The 21643-nt window shown below is 40.1% G+C and overlaps 1 protein-coding gene across 2 annotated transcripts in view; it reads right to left on the minus strand.

The window, feature by feature from the left end:
• Positions 1–716: 716 nt before the first annotated feature.
• SYNPO2 (synaptopodin 2) overlaps positions 717–21643 on the minus strand; it is a 79657-nt gene continuing 58730 nt past the window's right edge. The window contains exons 3-5 of one of the 2 annotated variants that reach the window (XM_009872595.1): positions 19938–20731; positions 14416–16595; positions 717–1608 (exon numbers count right to left, since the gene is read on the minus strand). In XM_009872595.1, the coding sequence (XP_009870897.1) occupies positions 1054–1608; positions 14416–16595; positions 19938–20731 (3529 nt within the window). In that variant the 3' untranslated portion in view covers positions 717–1053. Of the gene's footprint in view, positions 1609–9599; positions 9651–14415; positions 16596–19937; positions 20732–21643 lie in introns of those variants that run through there. The other variant, XM_009872597.1, reaches the window with a different exon arrangement.

Consider the following 21643-nt stretch of genomic DNA (forward strand, 5'->3'; position numbering starts at 1 on the left):
CACGTACCAGTTTCTTGGTAGAACAGGTATCGTGCTTGTTAAACAACCTGGCTATGTCTTCCAAACTGAGAATATAAATCAAAAGCTTTCTAAATATTGAGCTACCTAGATAGCACAGATTACTGCTCAGCCAGTCAGATTACCAGACCCTGTAGCAGTGAATGTTCAGCAAGTAGTGCACTCCACAGACAAATAAAGGCTGTTCAGCCTCCAATTTGTTCAATAGTTTATTAGAGAATTAACCTGCAGTCCAGTTTAAATACACTCTAAATGCTTTCCTCATCCTTTTTGTTGTTCAAGTGCTACGGTACTCTCTTAATAACACCTTTCCTCCTGTGGTGTTCAGATTATTTAATTACAGTACATAAATTTCAACGAAACTGTCTTGAAATCCATCTGAAATGGATGACTGCATAAGATTGCGTATATCTACATGCTGTAGGGATTCAGCTACCATGACCATGGATGTATTTTAACTGTTTCCACAGTAAAAATATTCATTCATTTATTTTCTTAGGTCATTTTAAAAATGCAGTAAAGAAAACATATGGCGAATAAGCCAGTACTTCCAAATATTTCACTTCCACTGGAACTTTCCCAAGTCTGTTTATATCTGGTATCTGGAACTCAAATGTCAGACATACCCAGAAAACCTACAAGATCCTGTAAAATACTTCTCTTGCCTTTAAAATGGCCTTATTCTACTTTTTTTACTTCACATTAACTTAACTGCAGGCACGTACTGTCTCCCTCTACATCCTTTCTAGAATTTTGTATTGAGCACATTGGTTGCTCCACTTTCACCCCTCACCGCAAGAAATGTGTGGTTTTGCCTTTTGACGAACAGAACAATCGTAGGTTAGGTGTAAAACTGAGTCTATTCTAGAGGCTGCTAGCCCTGCCATCATGTGAAAACTGTGCCCCGTTCAGTTTTGCCTCCTCATTTCTTAAGTTCAGAGATCGTCAGGCCAGTGAGAAACTTCCCTTCTCCAACTCAAATCTAAGGCTTTGTTAAGCTGGAAGAAAGGAAAATAGACCAGACCCTTCAGCTGCTCATGTTGGACGCCTCCATCCCCTTGGCTGTGGATTGTAGTTGGAATCAGCTGCTGACAAGCAATAGTCAGACCTGGAATCCACGGACATTATATCAGGATCTGTTCTGGACCGCTGACTGCAGTAAGCGTACTGCGGCTGAGAGCCAGCGCTTGGGGCAGGCAGGGAGCTTCTGGGGACTGAGATCATACCCGGTTGCTTCCCTCCTAATAAGGCCACCCTACCACTTGGGGCTGGAGGCTCGTAAGAAACTTTTTGTTTCCATTCATCTGGTGGCTCGGGAAGTGTTTTCCTGCGAGCAGCTGACACTACGTTAGCAGCAATGGATTCCTGCATATTTTGGGGCCCGAAAGCTTCATCCACCAGGCCAAGAGGGGACTTGGCCGCTGCTTCCCAGGGAGTCAGTCTCTTGCCAGGCCTGTCGGCTGCTGTGTCTGGCTTGCTGAAGTAATCAGGAGCAGGCTGAAATAGAAGAGGAGAAGTAGGAGAAGTGGCTCGAGAAATGAATGAAGAAGGTCTCCCGGGAAGCGATAACGAGCGTCCACTGCTTCTCTCCTAGGGAAACAAAATGCCAGATATAGTTACAACCATTAAACAACAGAAAAAGGAAGCCCCTTCACTTCCAAACTGGAACAGCAGCCCCTGAAAGCACATGACATCCTGGCAATCCCTTTTTATGTCTATGAGTACTCCTTAATACTTAAATTTAGTGACAAGAGAGGAGGTATTAAAAAAGAGCCAGAGGAAGAAAGTGGAAGAAAGTCAGAGCAAATGGAATTTTAGAGGAAAGTAAATAGACCCAAGACAGACAGGTTTTTACTGGAAAGGTACAATTATGTTAGCAACTGTGCATCTTTTCCACTTCTTAGCTAGCTGGTTCTGAAAAAATAAGTCATGTTGTGACAGTTCTGCATGTTTTTACACATTTTTACACGTGTTTTTACAAGATTCTTTCTAGCAGCCGAATTTATCTATAACAGGCTCTGTCTAGGACATCTGCCCGAGAATGTATCGTTGGCAATCTCCTTTTAAGAAAAGCGTTTCTTACTCCAAAATTCTTATACTTATCCTAGTTTTCACATTTTAGGAACAAAAATGAACACAAACAAATTAAAGACGTTAATGCAGTCATCCACTTAATACCCTTACATGACGCTACTTAACCTGGCTTCTTTAAAAGGCAATGCCCTCAAAATTTCAGTACATTCCGACCCATTTATAGGAGCAATCCATTCATATTTGACAAATCCTAATCTTCTTAGTAATGCGCCACTTTGAAACAGAAACTGTTCATGAGAAGGTTCCGCTGCAGCAGTCATTTAGCAGTGTAGGACGCAGGTACAGCCTTTTCCCCAAGCCAGGTATGTTCTTTGTGATACATGGACGAGTTACGTTGTTCTTACCAAGTAGTCTCTATAAGTGTGGTTCCTCAACTTTTTGGCTTACATGCATTGATTCATATCCTGAGGTTTAAATGCCTTTAATTCTGAAATCCGGTGTGAAATTCCAGGCTCTTTTCCCAGAGGCTTTGGTGGAGTTCCATTCACACAACATTGGCCTCTGTTGCATTCCTAATTACCCTCCAAAACTTAAAAAACTGTGAGCGTGATCTAGTAACCAGCCAATAGGTATCTGATCATACATGATGTAGCTCATGTAGCAAAAATTCACATAGAAATGTCATGTTTTGTACATGTCACAAGATCTTCATGCATTTAAGAAACTTAAAAGATCCCTGCTTCACAAAGGCTTCCAAGTTATGTTTTCATATCACCCTGGTATATGAGAGCTGGAAACTGAGAAAGACACTACTGATTTCGCTATTTTCCGTTGATGGTGCTCAGTCTGAATCTCTTAAGGAAAGTGTCGAGTGACATACGGAGATTACGGAATGAGAGTTTTGACAAGTTTCACAACTGATACTTCGTAACAGGACTGTGCTTTAACGTCTTAGCTAGGACCAGCTATTCCTAGTTTGCAGTTGCAGAGAGGAAACTGGTGAGCAATATTAATCCTACACCCATAGACTTAGGTCAAATTTTCATGAGGTTCCTCTTCTATCCAGAAAAAAACCACTTCATTTTGGGCAAATCAGTTTTTTTTTAAGGATCCTCACTTAAACCTTGAGATGATTAAACATTAAAATGTGGCTGATTAGATCATCTCATACAGACAGATACCAGCTGCACACTCTTTAAGATATTAGCATACAAAAAGCAAGAACTATTCATTTGGAAGGTGAGTGAATAAAAGAAAATGTAGAACCATTTTTTCCTCCCATAGGTGAAACAATATACTGGCGAGCATGGATTAAAGTTTCTCTGTATATTTGCCTGATAGGAGAGGTCTCTTTTACTTAGCTGGAAAATAAGAGTCCAGGGACCAGATAATGCGTGGGGCCAAGGAGTGACAGACCCAGACAGGACAGTCAGAATAATTGTCCTTCCTCTAAATTATTGCAATTTCTTTCTTCGCTGAATCCACAGAAAAGACCTTATTCAGCAAGCCTGGTTAGTGCATTTTGTTTAAATTATCAGCAAGAATTTGTATAAAAGATGCAAAACCAAAGTAAGTATGCAAAATGAGATATTATTTCTATTAGAAATTAATCTGATAACCTGAACCACAAAACTAAGAAGGTAAGGTGTTACGGAGGGATGAAAAAGTTGATCAAAAAAGTCTACCTAATTAGTCTACCCATGTTAACTGCTCTCGGGAGAGTTCTAGAATGTTATCTATACTGAGTAGACAGAAAATTTCCCCTTTATTTAATGAAGATTTCAGTTCTGAGCCCTGTGAATACTTTGTAGGATTCCAGAGATGCAGAGAGAAATTATACTATTTAAAGAAGTGTTGCATCAAATATGTGACTTTTCAGGACTGTTAGATGAAGATACTATTTAGTCTGTCCTATTTAGAGAAAAACTCCAGAGGTCATCAAGTTGCAGAAATATCTGTTTGGCCTAGCCATCGGTAATAAAGCTCATTTTCTTCGACAGAGTTTAATCGAGAGTGATGAATTATTAAGTGCATTTCACTATTTCTCTAACATTCCACTGCCTGTGCTACAGTGTTATGAAGGTAGAAGCTTAACTTGTAAAAGCAGAAATACTGTAGACAAAATTACATATATCGTGGTGAGTTCTACGTTTTTGTAGTAGAGGTGGTAGATCAAATTTAAAAGAAAATCAAGGTCAATAGAAAATAAGACATTATTCTATGATGATGGAAACTATTCTATGGACAACTTTATTATTGTATAAGGTGAAGAAAGAGAACTGGCAGAAGAGAAAAAAACCCCTCTGTATGAATCAAACAACAGAGTATACAGGAACTAGCTCAGAGTTATGGCAGCCACATTTGGGGATGAGTGTTTTACTGGCTTGAGAATCTCCCACATCCTTAATTTGGAAGAACTCAGTGAACAAGTGTTTGTACTCAAGCCTTATCTCTCCACAGCACCTGTAACGTCATGCGAATCATAAATTCATCAAATCATAAAGGATTGTTGTAAGAAAAGGAGAATCTCAAATACTGGTATTCTAGAAAATCTATCTTTTGAGTTGGTCTGTATGGGAGGAAGAAATAAATGTGAAATATTTTGCATATGGAAGATCTTAGTCTCGTAGGCAAATAAAAATCGTCTCTCCATGTTGGTATGAGATTCCGCTTGGTTTGTTAGGTTTTGTGCAGTAGGGGTCTGTATTTGGCCAGAATGTTAGGCCTAGCAGGAAGATACGGAGTCAGCAAACTGCAACATCAGTAGTGCCTTGGGAGTGATCTTGGTTATACTATAATCCCTTGTATTCATTTTTCGTTTTGTTTTAAACTTTAGTCAGGGCTAAGGATAAAATGATCAGGTAAGAATCCAAATAGTTCGTACTGCCTCATGAGGTGAAGTGTGTTTCATTTTGTAAGGATGGCTTTCCTTGTGTCTGAATAAGATTATTCAGTGATCACTCTATTAGATGAAAATGTCCATAATAGATTTTCCCAGTGGAATTCCCTTTACAGACTCCCAAGTGACGAGCAGCAACCGTAACAATTTACCTGGCCAGTGAAAGATTGTGCCAGTTTTTCTGCAAGAAAATATTTCCTTAGAAGTTGATAAATACTCTGCTTTTCTACCTCAGAACCACAGAATAAGAATAGTTTTTTCAAGCCTTGCCCATTTTGCCAAAGTACTATTTGAAAGCACTGGCTTTCACTTTGCCAAAGTGGCTTATACCTTTTTTTGACTGGATCTTGCATATTTATTGATGTTTCTAGACTTCATCTTAATAGCCGTCATCTGAGAGACTTCATTCTGGCAGAAAAACAGATCAGGTTATCCAGAGAGCACCCCAGTAGCTCTTCAGCACAATTTGTTCTGTGTTGGTATTCCCAGAGCAGTCCGATTCTTCTCCTTTCCCACCTGATAGCTTGTATTTAGATACAGTTCTGGTAATAGGCTGGTTTTTAACTTTAGAATTCTAAAATGTGGAATTGCATATCTATTTGCCCTAGATTTGGTGAAGTAAGGATTAATCTCTTAGATCAAGGAAGGGCTGAACAGTGCGTGGTTTTAACTGTTACCTTTTTGGATCGTAAGAAGACAAAATTGGCAAGGGGAAGTAGCATTCCAGATCATATACCTGGTGAACGGCTGAAGTGGCTGGGAAAAATTTTGTCCATTCCTTAAGGGTCTGAAGGAATTTGAGGAAAAAGTTGAGAGAATCTCACTTACTTAGTAACTCCCACTTATAATGTGAGTGGTCCAGTAGTTTTTGAAGGAAGAAGCTACCGATAGAAGAATCTGGCTCAATTCTGTACCTTTCCCAAAGAGGAAAAAATCATAATTATGCTGCACTGAGACTAGTAATAGGTTAGAATCTCATCGTTCCTGTCTGATCTGAGCTGTCTTTCAGGGGCTTGCTTTGAAAAAAACAAAGGGTTTTAGAACTGGAACCTAATTTATTCTAAGTTGAGATTGTTTATAACTGTGGTATTACATCAGGTGAGAATAATCTCGTTTTTGTCATTGTTACACAAACTAAGGAAACAGCTGCTGTCAAACATCTTACATAAGCCTTATGACAAATTCTGCTTTTGGCAACGAAGTCCTTTTTAGCTGACAAGTAATGGTAGAACGGAAAAGTACGATATTAGAATTAGGCCTTCACTGCTGCAGAACGCCTACATGGAAAAGAAACATTCAGAGTGCTGTTCAGCTTTCAAAATCAGCTCAGATTGCACCTGTGTAAATGAAGGAAAATGAGTGCTCTCTGTTAACATTTAATCTTTATCCATATATGATTATCAAAAGACTATACAGTTATGCCTGTAAAAAGCAAATGGCTGGAACTTTTTTGGCCATAGGCATCTCAGCTCTCCTTCGAATAGACAGTTTCTTTCTCATACAGAACAAACTTTGCTGCCACCTGCTGGACTTTTTGTATTATGCAGCTTAGAGGAAGGTCTCGGAAGTTGAAGCCTCGTGAATGAACGTTTGAAAAACAAGTGCAAATTTGGTCCTAGTTTCTGAAGGGAGATCTGTGTTCAGCACTGGGTTGGAGAATGATGACACCAGGACCTGATGGCCAAGGTTCCTGGGATTGGATGAGGAGCTTAAGGAAAGGAAAATTGACCTGTGTAGCTCGCAGTGGGGCTACGACAAAGAGATCAGGAAAAGATGATGATGAAGAAATAAGGCAAGGAAAGCACATTTGGGGAAAAGAACCTCTACTCAGTACTGTATATTTTCCTCATGAGTTCCAGGGAAATTTCTTCCCCAGAGGGGTGGAGTTTGTCCTTGTACAGTCTCTCTGCTGTCAGAAGACTGTGAATCCCTGTTGGAAACCTGTGTCGTCCTCCCAGAGTGGGTTCACGGGTGGAATGTCAATGTGGGTTTGCTGCCAGTTCCTGTAGCAGCACGATGATGCTGTTCAGTTGCCTGTGGTGGCTCAAGACATGCTGGAGGAACCGGTTGGTTACAGTACTCTACACTCTAGCATTCCAGGGTTAGGTTAGTCCTTCTTAAAAAAGACAGAGTACTACCCTGAAGCAGTGCTAGTGAAGTTGGAAGCTGGGAGCTAGAAAAGGTAGGAAATGTAAGCAACATTTCCCGATACATACACATTTTGATTGAATTTCAGGACTTCTGCACCGTCCTGTGCTGTTTCAGGACTTCATTTAGGGAATACTAGGATTACATAGCAAGGAGTATATTGTACAAGGGTTGCTTTCACTGGTTGGGTTTCACAGCTGGTCATTAAGGAGTCCCTTTCTGGGCTACAACCTTGACACCTGTGACCTGTTAACACTCACAGGCTGATGTTAAGGATCATGTGCTCAGATACAACAACTAGTTCATATACTACTGACTGAAGATGCTAAGTGTCTCGAACTGGGCACTACTACTGAGTATCCTAGTATCACAGACACCCAAGGGAGTTGGAGTAAGCTGATACAGGCAACATTAATTCCAAACACCTTGGTTTGCAATCCAAACAGTAGTGCTTAACGTTGTTTTTTCAGAATTATATATGCGTAGCGTCAGGTGTTTGCTTTGGTACTGTTCCTGTAGCAGTACCAAGTCTGTCAAGTTTCTCTACAAAAACACCTCTCTGAAAGTAATCGTAAGATGAGAAAAGTTTATTATTTTTGTTCATCTGAAATGCTCACAGCTGTGCAACAGAGTACAGTGCAGGTGCAGATTAATATCACTGTAAAAAGTTATGTGTCTGCCTCTCATTTTGTGTAGTCGTTTGAATTTTTAATGGAATGCTATCATGATTTTTCTTTTCTCTTTTGTCACTTTCTGACATCAGACAAACAAGCAGCAAGGAAGTATGTGGAAACCTTTTCTGAAGAAACTTACAGCCCAGTTTGGTTCATAAAAGATATTTAGGTAGCACTGCTAGGACTGGGCAGAAATATCTGTACATATCTCGAACTGTTTGTTTAACCAAAGAATTAAAACTGCAGGCAGGTTTTGAGGTTTTCTTGTCACCTGCTTAAGTTCCATTTTTAAGTTACAGACCTGGTATGGGAAAATTACCAAGGCTCTAGGAAGAAAACTAAGTGTACCCAGATGCCCGTGCTTTGCTTTCACTCATGCTTTAAAGCTGTATGCCAAAACCAACCTGTAAAGTGAGACTATAAGAAGTAGCATTCTCACAGATCAAATTAAAAATCACTAAAAGTTATCGAGGTGTGGAGGGTTTTTTTTGTTTTTTTTTGTACGGGTTATTTTGCAAAAAAAAATTTTAAAAAATTAAATATTTATCCTTAGGTCATTACTGTATGGAAACTTTTGCTTCTAATATCAACATTCTGACTTTTTTGCTCTGCAGTCAGTTAAAGCTCATCCTGAAATCAGTGGGTGTTGTGCTCCCTATCACCCTTTGCAATCCAATGTGTGTTAGAGGGATAGAGACCCTGTGTATTTTATTTCTGTAATGTTCCTTCTTTTTTCTGTTTGTGGTGCATTTCTTAAATCGATGTTAAATCTATTGTTCCACACATAGATGGAGACATCAAGAGAAACACTCCAACTGCTCAACAGCTTAGTCTTTACACCTGTTTAGAAATGATCTGGTTATTTTCATAGCAGCTTATCTTTCAGTTGCCATGAATTATGAGGGGACTCTTTTAAAATGTCTGTCTTAAAGATACACAACAGAATCAAAGATTCTTGTTTGAATACACTTACTATTGTTATATTGAAAAACTTAATCCAGAGAGCTAATTGATAAGCATGGTTCAGTAAGGTTTTAAGGTTTTTCTCATAGCTGTGTTTCCTCAGCCTAAGGGAATATGCAGATATACTAAGTGTGTGCAGCTGAAATTAAAGTTTGTCAAGATCATTACAAACAGGAATAGATTTTTTCCTTTGAAAACTGCAGGGGGTACTGGGAAACTTGGTTAGCATGCTAAATAAAGAAGAAGTCTTTGCCTGCCTTACTCAAGGGAGCAAATATCATGGTATACTTAGTCTTAGCTTGTAAAGGAGGAGTTCAAGTCTGCTGTTGTAGAGAATCTTGCAATGAAGTATTGCACTGAGCTTCAGGATTTTTCTTCTTAAATCATTTGATAAAAAAGCCTAAGTACTTCCTGGAGTAACCAACTAGCCTGAAAAGCACTTGTCAAACAGAGTTCTTGAGCAATTCCAGCTCGTCCCTTATCACATGCAAAGGTAATGTTTACTATAAATAAGAACAGTCATTGTCATGGGTACTACTAAGCTGTGACAGTGGCACCAAGTATGCTGTGAAGTTATCAGGCTCACATATTTTCTCAAGAAATCCACGAGCAGTAAGTAATACAGAGTTTCTGAATCCACAGGTTTTTCGAAGAGCTCCTCGAGTTTGTTCTTTGTACAACATTTCCACTTCAAGCTGAGTAGACTCATTATAAAATAACATAATGCCAAGCTGTGTAATTAAGATTTGCACTTGCCATGCCGAACTGCCAAAGCAGTCAGTGGAATCCTGGGTATTTGACTTCAGGCAAAGAAAGTTGTATCAGGTTTTGTTAAAAAGGCAAGCCTGGAAGAGTGGATCTTTTTAGAACCAGTCGGTTTTTATTCTTAAAGCTACGAAATCTGGAAAAGGATCCTGGAAAAAGAGAGCAGAAAGATTATGTGGATTATTAGTGACAAAGAGTGCAGTCATGTCACTGATGTTTTCCTACCGCAGAGCGTACAGAGGATTCCCCGCAGAGATGCTGGAGCAGCAGAGCGTGATGGCAAGGCTGGTCCTTTGTTGCTGTATCATCCTGGATACTTGATAAACAGTGCTCCTCCCAGATAATCTCATCTGGAGTCAAGTTCTCTTTATACTTACTTCTAATCTTTTATTTTATAATCTGGTATCACCTTAGCACTTTGCAAAACTCTTATGTATAGGAGCTCTCTAGGGTCCTATGTTTATAGATCTGTTGTCACTTTTTTTCCTGTGGCTGAGTATAAGCATTTTGGTTCTTTCGCAATATTTTTTGTAAATAGTAGAGGGGAAAAAATCATGCCCAGTGATGTGAGCACTCTATCATCCAAGAATAATCTAACAAATCTCAACAGAAGGCTGGAAATAGTCATCCCTCTGCACAATAATTAAGCCCTTCTTGATGATTGTTTTCTTCTCTTTTGCCTTTGGTATTTCACGTTCCTCTGATAGGTATTTTATCCTGTCTGGTCTCTGCTTTCTTCGTGGAGTTTCCTCTGTCACTGTTTGGCTCCCCCTAGTCCTAGTATTTTTTTCTTCTCAAAGTTGCTGCTCTGATGTGCACTAATTTCTCTGTCTGAACGACACGCGAGCCCTTCACTTCCTAATTTTTGGAGCTTGCTGATCAGGCAGGATCAGGCAAAAATTAGCTGAAGCCTCCTTTTGGTGGCTCATCCCAAAATGGCATTGGCTTGATCTCAGAGTCGATTGTCAGTGTGTCTAGAAGAGAAGTGGACATTCCCTGCTGCAAGTCTCAATGTGGGCATGTTATAAATCCCCACGCCATCGGCCAGGGACTTCTGGAACCAAGCAGCTTATTGTCACTGGATATTGTCACAGATCTTATGGCACAGGCAAAATTCTTTCTACCATAAGAGAGCAGAAAGCAAAAGAATGACGCTTACTTGTAAGGGATGGTAGTGCTTACTCTGTAAATTCTTGTACAGAAAAAAATCATTCAACTATCTTTCTGTTTGTTTCATAATATGTCACCTTTTGCTGAGCAGGAACATGGAAAGATTGGTTCCCCTAGAGAAGGGGGAAGAAGTTAAGCAGTTCTTTGTCCAACAATTAAATTTTGTCTTTAACTATTGCAACAGAAATTTTAACTTTTTGTCTAAAAGCTACTCACCTCCAAAACAAAACTTCTTAATTCAGATTTTATAACACGAGATTTGTAACTGGAGCAGAAATTGAAAGCTGATTTCATGAAAAGGCTGTCTAGAATGTGAGATCCAGAGTGGTGCAGTGTAATATCTCCAGTATGAGCTATAATTAAATGTGCTAAAACCAACATAAAACACTGAAATTCCTTTTTTAATGTGAACATACTGGAAATATTGTTATTAGGCGTAGCCTAAAATTCACTTTTAAATCTGATTACATAATAAACGTACCAATTGCATCTTGGTAGCCTGGTTGTATTGTATTAAAATAACTTACTTTTCCAGAAACCATTTACAAAAGCTCACTGCCCTTTTCAAAGTGAAATTTCATAGGGCTTCTCTACACAAACCATTCATTTTCTTGACCTTTCAGCTATGTCTGACATCATCGTTAGCTTTGATTTTGGACCCATGAGAATGAACAGCTCAGCTTGCTTCTAAATATCTGCTTCACAAGAGATTATGTTTTGCATAAAACTGTTTTGTTTTTTTTAAGTAGGCTAGTCTTTGAAAATATAAGAATTACAGACTTACCTGATTAGTAAAAAGAGTCTTGAAGCCAAGTTGGACCTAAGCACTGTGCGTGTAGTATGATGTGTGTACAAGAAATTGAATTCAGAGTTGGTCTTTGGAATTTTTAAAAGATCTTTGTTAAGAGGAATAGTGTCACAGAGGCTTTTGCTTTTTAACCCTTACTGGTGCTTTTAAAAAATCCTTGTCATTGCCATAGGCCATATGAAATATTTGTATTTGAATAACAGAAAAAAAATCCATTTGCTTTTTGCTGTAAATATGCATATGATTTAGTGGACTTCCTAAGTGAACTTTTGGGTTGTGCTGAGAATGAAATAAATAACAAAATTATTTTAAATATGACACTTATGCATTTAGATCTTTCAGGTGAATTCAGTTCTAGACAGATGATTCAGGAAACCAAAATGTTCCGTTTCGGTCCACAGCTCTCCCCTAACTCCTCTTAACTTGACCTCTGTCTTTCTGGTGAGCCAGTTTCCTTTGCATGAGAATATATCCCAGTTTCCCTTCTTGTTCCTTCTGCTGATAATTAGTGTTAGGGTGAGCAAATACAGAAGTGGGATTTTAATTTACAGGTGTATTTTACAGGAGGAAACTAAGTAAAAACACGTCAGGCAACATGAGGTTGTTGGTTTTCCTATTTTTCTCTAGCAGCACTGCTTATCTTTGGTAGGGTATCTTTATTCCAAGTGTATACTAGTATTTTAAGCTTCTACCTAAAATAGTGTATGTAACTTCAGGTAAAAGTTTTTCTAGAGGGGAGGAGGAGAAGGAGGAAAGAGATGGGGAAGGGGAAAGGGAAGAGAAGAGGAAAAGAAAAGGGAAGGGGAGAGAAGAGGAAGGGAGAGAGAAGATTTCAGATTAACAGGATAGCAGGGGAAGTAGATTTCCCCTAAAATATATGATCAGTCTGTACATGTAAGTGAAACAAAAAAAAAAAGCAACGAAAGAAAAAAAAACCCAAACAGGCAGAGAAGAAAGGGACAAGTTTAATGACAGAAGAAAAATTCAGATATTGACAGTGGAAACCAAGTAGAAGAGAGATCTCCAAGGGATTAAAATATTGCTACTTTTTGTTTCCAGGTAAATGTGGTGTAATTCTTTCTTGAGTTTTTCATAATTTGTTTTAGTTTGGGGTTTTTTTCCCCTAAAATTTCCTATCATTCTCCTGATTTTTAAGAGGGAGATAGATCCCTTGGTTATTTTCTTCTAATGCAATCAGTATCACAATCCAAAATTTAAAAGGGACAGTAGGATTCTGGAGATCCAAAATTCAAAGAATGGATTTTTATTGGCTTGGTTAGACTTTGATTCCAGTTTCTGCATGTACAACCAAATGCATTCTTCTCGACATAAATTGCAGATTGAGTTACCATCATGGGACCAAGCTAAGGAGGTTTTTATTCATACTGGGGAGTATTTTCTTCATTAAGAGAGATAGTTCTACTAACTATAGTTCACCCCTGTGATATAAAAGATCCATAATCAAATTAAACAAATATATCAACAGATTCTGCCACCTTTACTCGCAGGGGGATGCTTTAATCTTCAGCTTCTCTCTTGGGATGGATTTTGATACCTTTGGTTGTGTGAAACAGCACCTTGTTTCAGATCTAGCACCACTCACATTAACAGGACTGTTTACTGAAAAACCTGCTGAACTAGTCAAATATAGCTCCTTTATTTTAGCAAGACTGTGTATTCACTGCAGTACTGTACAGTACGTTCCAAGACCACAGACTCTTAAGAATTTCCTACAGTAGCAGTATTTCAATCCTTAGTCCCCAATATGACAAGTAAAAGGTGAAAGTATAAGACCAGAGTAAAAAGATTTAAAGTGGGAAGAAGCACTGTAAATCCTCAAGTCAAAATATTAAAATGCGTAAAAGAGACCAATAGAAAGATATAGTCATATTTATGATTTACTGTTAAGTAATTTCTTTGGCATGTACTACTCTGGTTGCAAGACCCAGTACTCTTGAATATGTGTATCCCTTCAGTTCTCAATCACTGTGCTTTCACAAGAAATAATTGCATTGCATTGCAGCTGCAAAACCCAGCTCACCTCTCTGACTGTTCAATAATTTTCATTTACTGACTTCTATCTCACTTGCTAGATTCAAGGCAAAGTTTGGCTAAAAATACGTCCGCGCTTAGGATGTCAAATTTCCCCCAAATAGGAAATGTTTAACAATTTTTTCAGCTGTCCTTCCCCATCTTTTAGTCTTCAGAACACGCCAGCATCTCTTATAGCACATTCTCTGTGAAATCGCAGAGGCGGTTCATGATTTTGGATCGCAGCTGATCCGCAGAGCTTACGAACTAAGTCCCTGGCTGATCAATCAGATTCTTGTGGAAGGACAAGTTCTGACTGAAGTGAGTGCAGCTCTGTGCACACCAAAGGTCTGTCCAGTTGTTTTCTGCTTGTGAGCAGTCAGAGCCTAATACTGCATCTATTTTATGCTATGGTAGTAATACACATTACTATTAATATCATTTAATAAGACACTTCTTTTTTTTTTAAAAAAAAAAGTCCTGAAATCCCTACATTGTTAGAACATAGTTGGGGAGGGAGGCAGAAAGAAAGCTTTTCTCTACTAATTTGACATACCAGGAATATTATTGCTTACTGTTGTTTCTGTCATAGTAGCCCTAAAGCAAAAACCTAGTGTCCTGCTTAATTAATACAACGGTATCTATTCATTTCAGGATGTTACGTGTATAAAGCATCTGTTAACAGGCATAAATGTGCTAAAATTTTTATCTGTTTTGATTCCTTAAAAAAGTTCACATTTTGGACCCAGATTTGAGATGATACATCTGACGTTATGAAGTAAGCTAAGGAATACAGTGGCACTGTTTGTGTGCCAGCTTAGCACTGCAAACAATTGGCAGCAAGCAACGTGGACACTAAGTTTGAGCTCTAAGCTTTACTCTTCGATAATTGATGGCTTCCACACCTGTGCAATGACGCCAGCTTTCTTGGCTGAAAATTTTGGCCTCGGAGCGGTAAACAAAGAGGATGTGGTGGTTTCTGGCTTAGAGAATGCAGAGTAGCTTGTAGGTGAATAGGATTCGTTCAGTGGGGTAGAGGCGTTTGACTGGAACGAAGGTTGTGAGCTGTAGGCGGGCACGGAGTACACTGAAGACGCCCGGGCGTTAGTAGGAGAGCCAGCACTAGGTGGTCTGAAAGGCAGAGCTTGCTTTGAAGTGGACAGCTTCGATGTCTGCTTAATAGCAAGGCTTTCCTTAGTACTGGGAGGTTGGAAAGTAAATAAAGATGGATCAAGCTGGTAAGGCTGATGTTTCATAATATCCAAAGCATTGAGACTTTTCTTAGGTTTTCTTTTTGTATTTTTAGTAGCAGCAGTGGACTTAGAGGAAGGCTTGGTAGCAGCGGGAGGGTAAGATGGGCAGTGGATGGGATTGTAAGCGACGGGTGGAGGTGCTCGGACATTAGATGAATATTTCCAAGAAGCTGGTAAAGATGGAGTTGGAGATGAGGCTCGTGCCACGTTTGCCTGCACCGTCTCTGAATCTACCACGTACTTCTCCATTCGCGAGTGCCTTCTGGCAAATAACTTTGCTCCTTTTCCACTCATAGCTGGTGGCATCTCAAAGGGTGGCTTTGTTCCTTCGGCACTTGGGGTGACTGGTGTCTTGGGTGTATGGTTTGGACTCGCTAGGGTTGCCTGAGGCCCTTTGAAAGGACCGGCCAGGTTGAGAGTACTTGGGGGATGGACAGGAGAATGAGGATACTGTGGGGATTTGAGCGGTGCAGGATATGCTGCCTGAGGCGAGGCTGGTGCTGGGAAAGAGGGAGCCTTGTTAGAAGCTGCAGCTGAAGGTGACCAAACTGGTGAAACTGGAGTACCAGCAGTAGGAGAGACCTTAAGTGAAGGCTTTGGAGCAACAGGAGGAGGGGCCTTTTGTTTAGATGCTTGAGTCTGCATGAAATTGCAAGCCTCTGCTCCCAAACTGAGGTAGTCTTCTTCAGGTCCTGACTCAAAACCAGCTCCAGTGCCTTTTTTGCCCTCTGCGTTGTGTACAAGGGACAACAGGGCAGGATTGGGACTAACTTTGGGCGCTTCTTTAAAAGTGAACATGGGTTTCGAAGTGCTCCGTCTCTTTGCCTCTTGCAGGATCCCAGTTCTTTTGGCTGGCACCGCGATCCTCTCGTCCCTGGATGCGATGTGTTCTGTCGGCTCGGTGGGCGACCACACAGCTGGGGCAGCTCTGCTGGTGACAGGGGCTGAGACAGGCCTGTATAAAGCCTCGGGTGGCGGGCTGATGGAGCAGTAGGGTGGTGGGGCAGGTACGTCTGAAAGAGGACTGGTGACATTTCTTACGGGTGAAAATGGTGCAGCCGCTCGGTTCTGAACCCCGGAAGGGAAGGGTCTAGCGGTTTTATTCAAAGATGCTGCTTTTTGAGCTTCAGAGGACTGAAAAGAGAGGTTTGGGTCTGGTGCTAAGCCAAAGCCGTTCTGTTGAACCATTTTGCTATGGCTCTGGCTCACGTCTGTGTAGCTCTTTCTCACGCAGGTCTGCTGCCTTGACATTTCTTCCTCTTTTGTTTGATAGACTGAAGAGGTTACCTTCTGGAAGCTCTCTGACATGGTGGCTTCCCTTTGTTCCTCTGTGTGCGCTGTGCGTGCCTTCATCTCCTCTTGCTCGGCTGTGATCTGATCCATCCTCTGCCGTCTCTTGGCAAACATGAGGGCCCCTTTCCCTGTGCTCTCTGGAAGCGTCTGCATCTCCTCTCCACTTTTTGTCTTCTTTTCAACCTCGAGTAGACCGCTGTCCCAGTCAAACGTCACAATCTTACCGTCGTTATCAATGTCAGAGAAGAAATCTTCATCTATTTCTGACTCACTTGTGGCAAGCAAACTCACTTCAAAAGTGTTTTCTTTGTCCCCCTCTTCACCTTCACCTTCTTCACCCTCGTCCTCGTCACGTTCTAACTCGCCGGTACCGTAGCTGACTAAAGTGTATTTCCTTGCTCTTTGACGACGCTTCTTGAACATCAACACCCCCTTGGAATTGGGATTGGGAGCTGCTGTCAGCAGCAACGCGATACTTTTACATTTAGATTTTGCTTCTTTCACCTGCTTCTCTGATAGACTTTCACTTCGCCGGAGTCCTACGGAAAGTATCAAAGTACACATTTAATTGCCTGCAGCCCACAAAAGAACAAGGATGCTAACAACAAATAGTTCTGCGTTTATCTATACTGAAATTTACCCACTGTCCCATTCTCCCGTATTAGAACATTTATTTTCTGTTGTGTGGAGAGGTTATTATACTTTAGCTCTTCCCACAATATCACCTGTGTTGTAACTTCCATACCCTGCATTCTTTAGACTCTCACCCATGCAAGTTCAAAGGCTACATCACTTTCTTCAGGACTTCTTAGTTCAGCAGAAACATTATATGTGTCTTTGTTTCTAGTCTTCTTGATTTTTATTCCTGTAACTAATCTCAGCAGCAACAGAGAGAAGATATCTCATTTATACAATTTCTGTGGTCTAGTGTCTGACCACAGTCCCCAGGCTTACAGCAGGCATTCCCATCCAGCCAGGCCCGTTACTGCTCAACATCTAAGACCAAATGATACTGTGTGTATTCTCTCTGATAGTGCTATCTGCTTCTGCCATTTACGTGTGTGTTTTACTCGTACGAATTACAAAATGTGTGTAGTTGCTAAAATTCCCTGTATTTTTGTGTATTAGCTATTCAAAAGCAAGTATACTTCCACAAAGGCATGCACAGAAACTATTGACATTAACTTCCAGCCCCTTGGAAGACATGGGGGTTTGCCCATGGTCCTCAGTGAAAGCAGGTTTCAGACTTCTAGCGAGTGTTACTTGCCTGAAACATAATCCAAAAATTATATAGGATATAAAAGCTCCAGAATATATAATTTGAAAATGTGGCAAGAATGAATACACGTTTAAGAACTGGATCCAGGAGGCTCAGCTAACTTGTAAAGAGTATTCTCTAGCATATATCAATAACATGTTTCTAAGAGCATAAATTACTGGTTTATGTCAAGTCATGCGGAACAGGAATAGAGGCAGCTGTAAAGCTGCTGGAAGCACCGTACATCAGCATGACTGCTTCCTTGTTATGTGACGTGGAGCACGTGCCCCCTGGGGCAATGCTGCACCGGTGCTGTCCATGTTTCTTTCCTTTCCTTATGTTCTACCACCACATAGCGTGGACAACAGCATCAATGGCTTCTCCCTTTAAAAAGCTAGAATTTAAAGCTGTTCCTGCCTACATCAATAGTTGTCTTGCACTTAATTTCAAAATGAAAAGAGTGAGAATAGAACAGTAAATTATTTAGTTTCTTTTGCTGGAGTAAATAAAGCAGACTCATTAAAGAAAACCGTGTGATATGTTTTCTGTTAATGATCCTTTTAGCTATGTCAGTAGATGGAGTCTGATACTTCTCCCATTAAAGACAACTGGAGTTTTGCCATTATACCAGATGACAGCATGACAATACCAATGGTCCTCACAAAAACCAATAGAAAAGAGCATGGCACTTGAAACAGCAATTTGTAATATTTTATTGCAAGACAGCCAAACCACAAAGTCCTTGGCTCAGTCCTTTGACAGTCCAAGTGCTTAAAACAGTCACTGAAGACATTTCTCAAATGTATGGGCTTTAGTGTTAGAGTGCCTCTGCACACAGAAGGCATATGAGTTCTATACTTTCAGATAAGCTATGTGCATCACCACTCAGTGTTTTTGTCTGGGAAGGGGATTCAGCAGGTACCCGTGCAGTTCTGTGGAAAGCAAAAGTTGAAACTTTTCATTTGGCTGGCGTATTTTTTCTTAATTCATCCAGATAGTTACTTAATCAACAGTTTCAAAAGATGACAGAAGAAGTGTTAAATGTACAGGTAAATACAACCTGATTAGTATTTACAGAGAAAATTTCTGTGACAGAGATCAAACACCTGTAATAAATATTCTTCTCTAGTTTAGACTTAAATGCTGCATTATAACATTTCATTTTACAAAAGAAAACCATGCATGGTATTTTCTGCACACAGATTATCCCCCTGTGCTTGGCAATTTGTTTATTCTAATGTGTAGGTAGGATTTTATAAATAATAAAAATAAAAATAGCGAACATTTATACAGATTAAATCTCTGATTCCTGAGGATAATCACCTGCTGCTAGATTAGAAGGAAGTGAGATTATCTTAGTTGAGATGGAAAAAGGACAAATGTCCTACTCAAAAGAAAAGTTTATCATGTAGTATGTAGTGCATTCTTTGTACTTTTGCCTTATTAGACAGACACTGCAAGTAATTCTCTAAGACAAGCGCAATCTACAATTGATTCTAACTGTGCCAAAATGTGAAGCATATGCACTTTTCTTTTCTTTTATTTTCTTTTATGCTTCATTTAATGTGCCAGAAATTATGTGGACTGCATACAGACACTTAGGCATAAGTTACTGCTTAATCCACTCGCCAGTAAGACACAAATGGTTATCCTGCTAAAAATACGCTTACAGAGGAATTAGCAGTGGGTTAGCAAACTAATTCCAACGCTGCATATGAAATGGCTTGTGGCTACAATATATCAGTGCACACATTCAAGCACCTTTGACATACTGCGACTAAATCCCCAGACAGGATTCTTAACATTGCTGGGAAAGAGGGCGCAACCAATAGCAAGGGCCCAAGTGAAAAAAAAAAATAAATAAATAGCCAGATAAATAAATAAATAATGCACACCTACATTCGGTTAATTAATATTGGATCCAGTTGCAATTTTACTTTCATGTAAACTCCTTGGACACGTTTTGAAGCTGACCTCTGGGAGTCAGAAGAACTAGCGTGTTCACTTTACAGTCGCGAGAAGACTGGCAAAACTCGAAAGGATCATGTAACAGTTATACACATGCTAGTGTCTGTCAAAATCTCTTCTGTAGGCAGCATTGAGTTTTTCTGCTAGCTTTTTTTATTAACTTTTAAGAGCAGTAGCATGGCTTTGATTTTAGATGATGCAAATGGCAAAACAAAGTTTTTGCTATAAAAGGAGAAGCCCGCAGGATTCACTTAGACATGTGCAAGCAACTTGCTTTTTTGTTAATATTCTGCAGATTGCCTCTGAATATACATTAGAACACCAGTGGAATTCAGCCCTTTTGGTGATGTAAGTATTTTTACTTGGACAAAGCCATGAGTTAATTTTGAAGTAGAAGTCTACTAAGCAAAGTTATTCAGCACAGTTAAGGCATGGGTATACTCTTGGCTCGTCACCAGGAGCGTTGTATTACCCTGAAAAAAAAACATATAAATCAAGAACAGACACATTATTAAAAAGAGAGAGGGAAAGTTACAAAATTGCATTAAAAAACTGCAAACATTTTTTTTCTAGCTCAATCTAAATTCCAAAATTATGATTAAAGTTGCCAAGGACACCTCCAGGCAGTGCAAACGATCAGATGGGGCATACTTACTTGCGTGCCTTGCCCTGTGCTTGAGAGGTCTGTGATCCCTTCCCGAGTGCTGGTCGTCTTCTCCCTGCTCTGTGCCTTCTGATGGGATTGCAAAGGAGAGGAGGGAAGGAGGTGCTTCTGACTGCCCTCCTTCCACTTGAGAATCAACACACCCCCTTTCAGCCAGAGACCTGGGTGCTTCCTTCTCCCTATCCGAACAGTCCAGGATCACCTCCACCCTGGGGAGAGATGGAGCTGCACCTTGGATCCTCTTGACCTCTTTGCCACTAGAAAATTGGACTACTTTGCTTGAGCACTGGATGTTGCCCTCTTTCACGCCCAGGGGAGCTGCAATTACAGGGCTAGTTCTGTCTTGTTGTACACTGGGTCCTTTTCCTGCAGGGGGCCATTTTTCTGCCCCTACGAGGGTCACGGCAGGAGCACTGGTGCCCTCGTGCGCGTCATTTGAGAGGGACAACTGCAGCTCAACCATAGTACCTGGCCTTCTTTCTTCTGTCTTCCCTCCAAAAGCAGCCTCATCTGTCACGAGCACTTTGCAGGTGTCTGTCACTTTAGGAGTAATTCTCTGGCTTTGTCTGGCCTCTTGTTTTGTTTCAGAAAAGTGTATGTTGCTTTCTCTTGCTCTCTGGTGGGTCTCGCTGTATATCTCTGTGATGCATAAGTCTCCATGGGGCATCTCTTTGGCTGTATTAATTTGTAGTGTGGTACTCTCCCTATAGTCCTCATTTTTTATGTTACCATGCTTTTCTTTTTCTCTTCCAGCACTCAGGATTTCATTTATTCCGCTGGAGGATCTGCACATACATAAACAAGAAATTCAAGAAATTAAGCTGCTCTAAGCACAGGAATTGTAAGTACAGATACAAAAGCAATTTCTGTATAGTAATTTTTCCCCTATATCAATCATGGTATGTGCTAGCAGGTCCATTTAAGTAGAAGAATATCACCAGACCCCAGAATGTAGAGGTCTTAAAGCGAAACAACTTTGTATCTTTCAAAATTCTTCGACTGAACAATTCGGTAAGAGGGAAATTACACGACTGCAGTAGATCTATGATCCTAGTACCACCCTTCTGCAGCGTCCAGTTGTATCATTCCTAACATCAGTATGCTTTCACAGACACATTTCTATTTTAGTGTTTCCAGACAAATGCTGCTGAGACTTCTGGAACAATATTTCTTCATATGTCACAAGTGTGTGAGAAAAAATTTTGCATGACACCAGAAAAGTGGATAATTTTTGGCTCTGTGGCTACTGCTGCGACTGTTTTAGGCACCATCCTCACATCTGTTCTGTCCTAAATAATTTACTCTCTAAGGAATACATAAGTACTGGGTGAGGATCAGAGAGAGGGGAATGAATACTTAAAACACACATTCAAAGAATTCCTGTGAGGATCATCATCCTTATATATAATGGAATAATTAAAACATTCTGGGCAGTGATCCAGTGTAAAAGGGTAGCAAATGCATACAATATTTCCTGGTTATTAAAAAATGTATATTTCTAACTGGTAAATGTTACTTTGACTTCCTGAAGCCTGTTACATACCTGCACTGAGGTGTATAGTAACGCCTTTTTAAACTTCATTCCCCCAGCCTAGTTTGGCTATTCTGCTGGTGTTAGAACTCCTAGTGTACTCACTAGCTGCTTCTTTCAGTACTCAGGGCCATACTGACTATTATTAATCTGAGAGGAAACCTTT

Source organism: Apaloderma vittatum, unplaced genomic scaffold, assembly GCF_000703405.1.
Source record: "Apaloderma vittatum isolate BGI_N311 unplaced genomic scaffold, ASM70340v1 scaffold12877, whole genome shotgun sequence".
NCBI lineage: Eukaryota > Metazoa > Chordata > Aves > Trogoniformes > Trogonidae > Apaloderma > Apaloderma vittatum.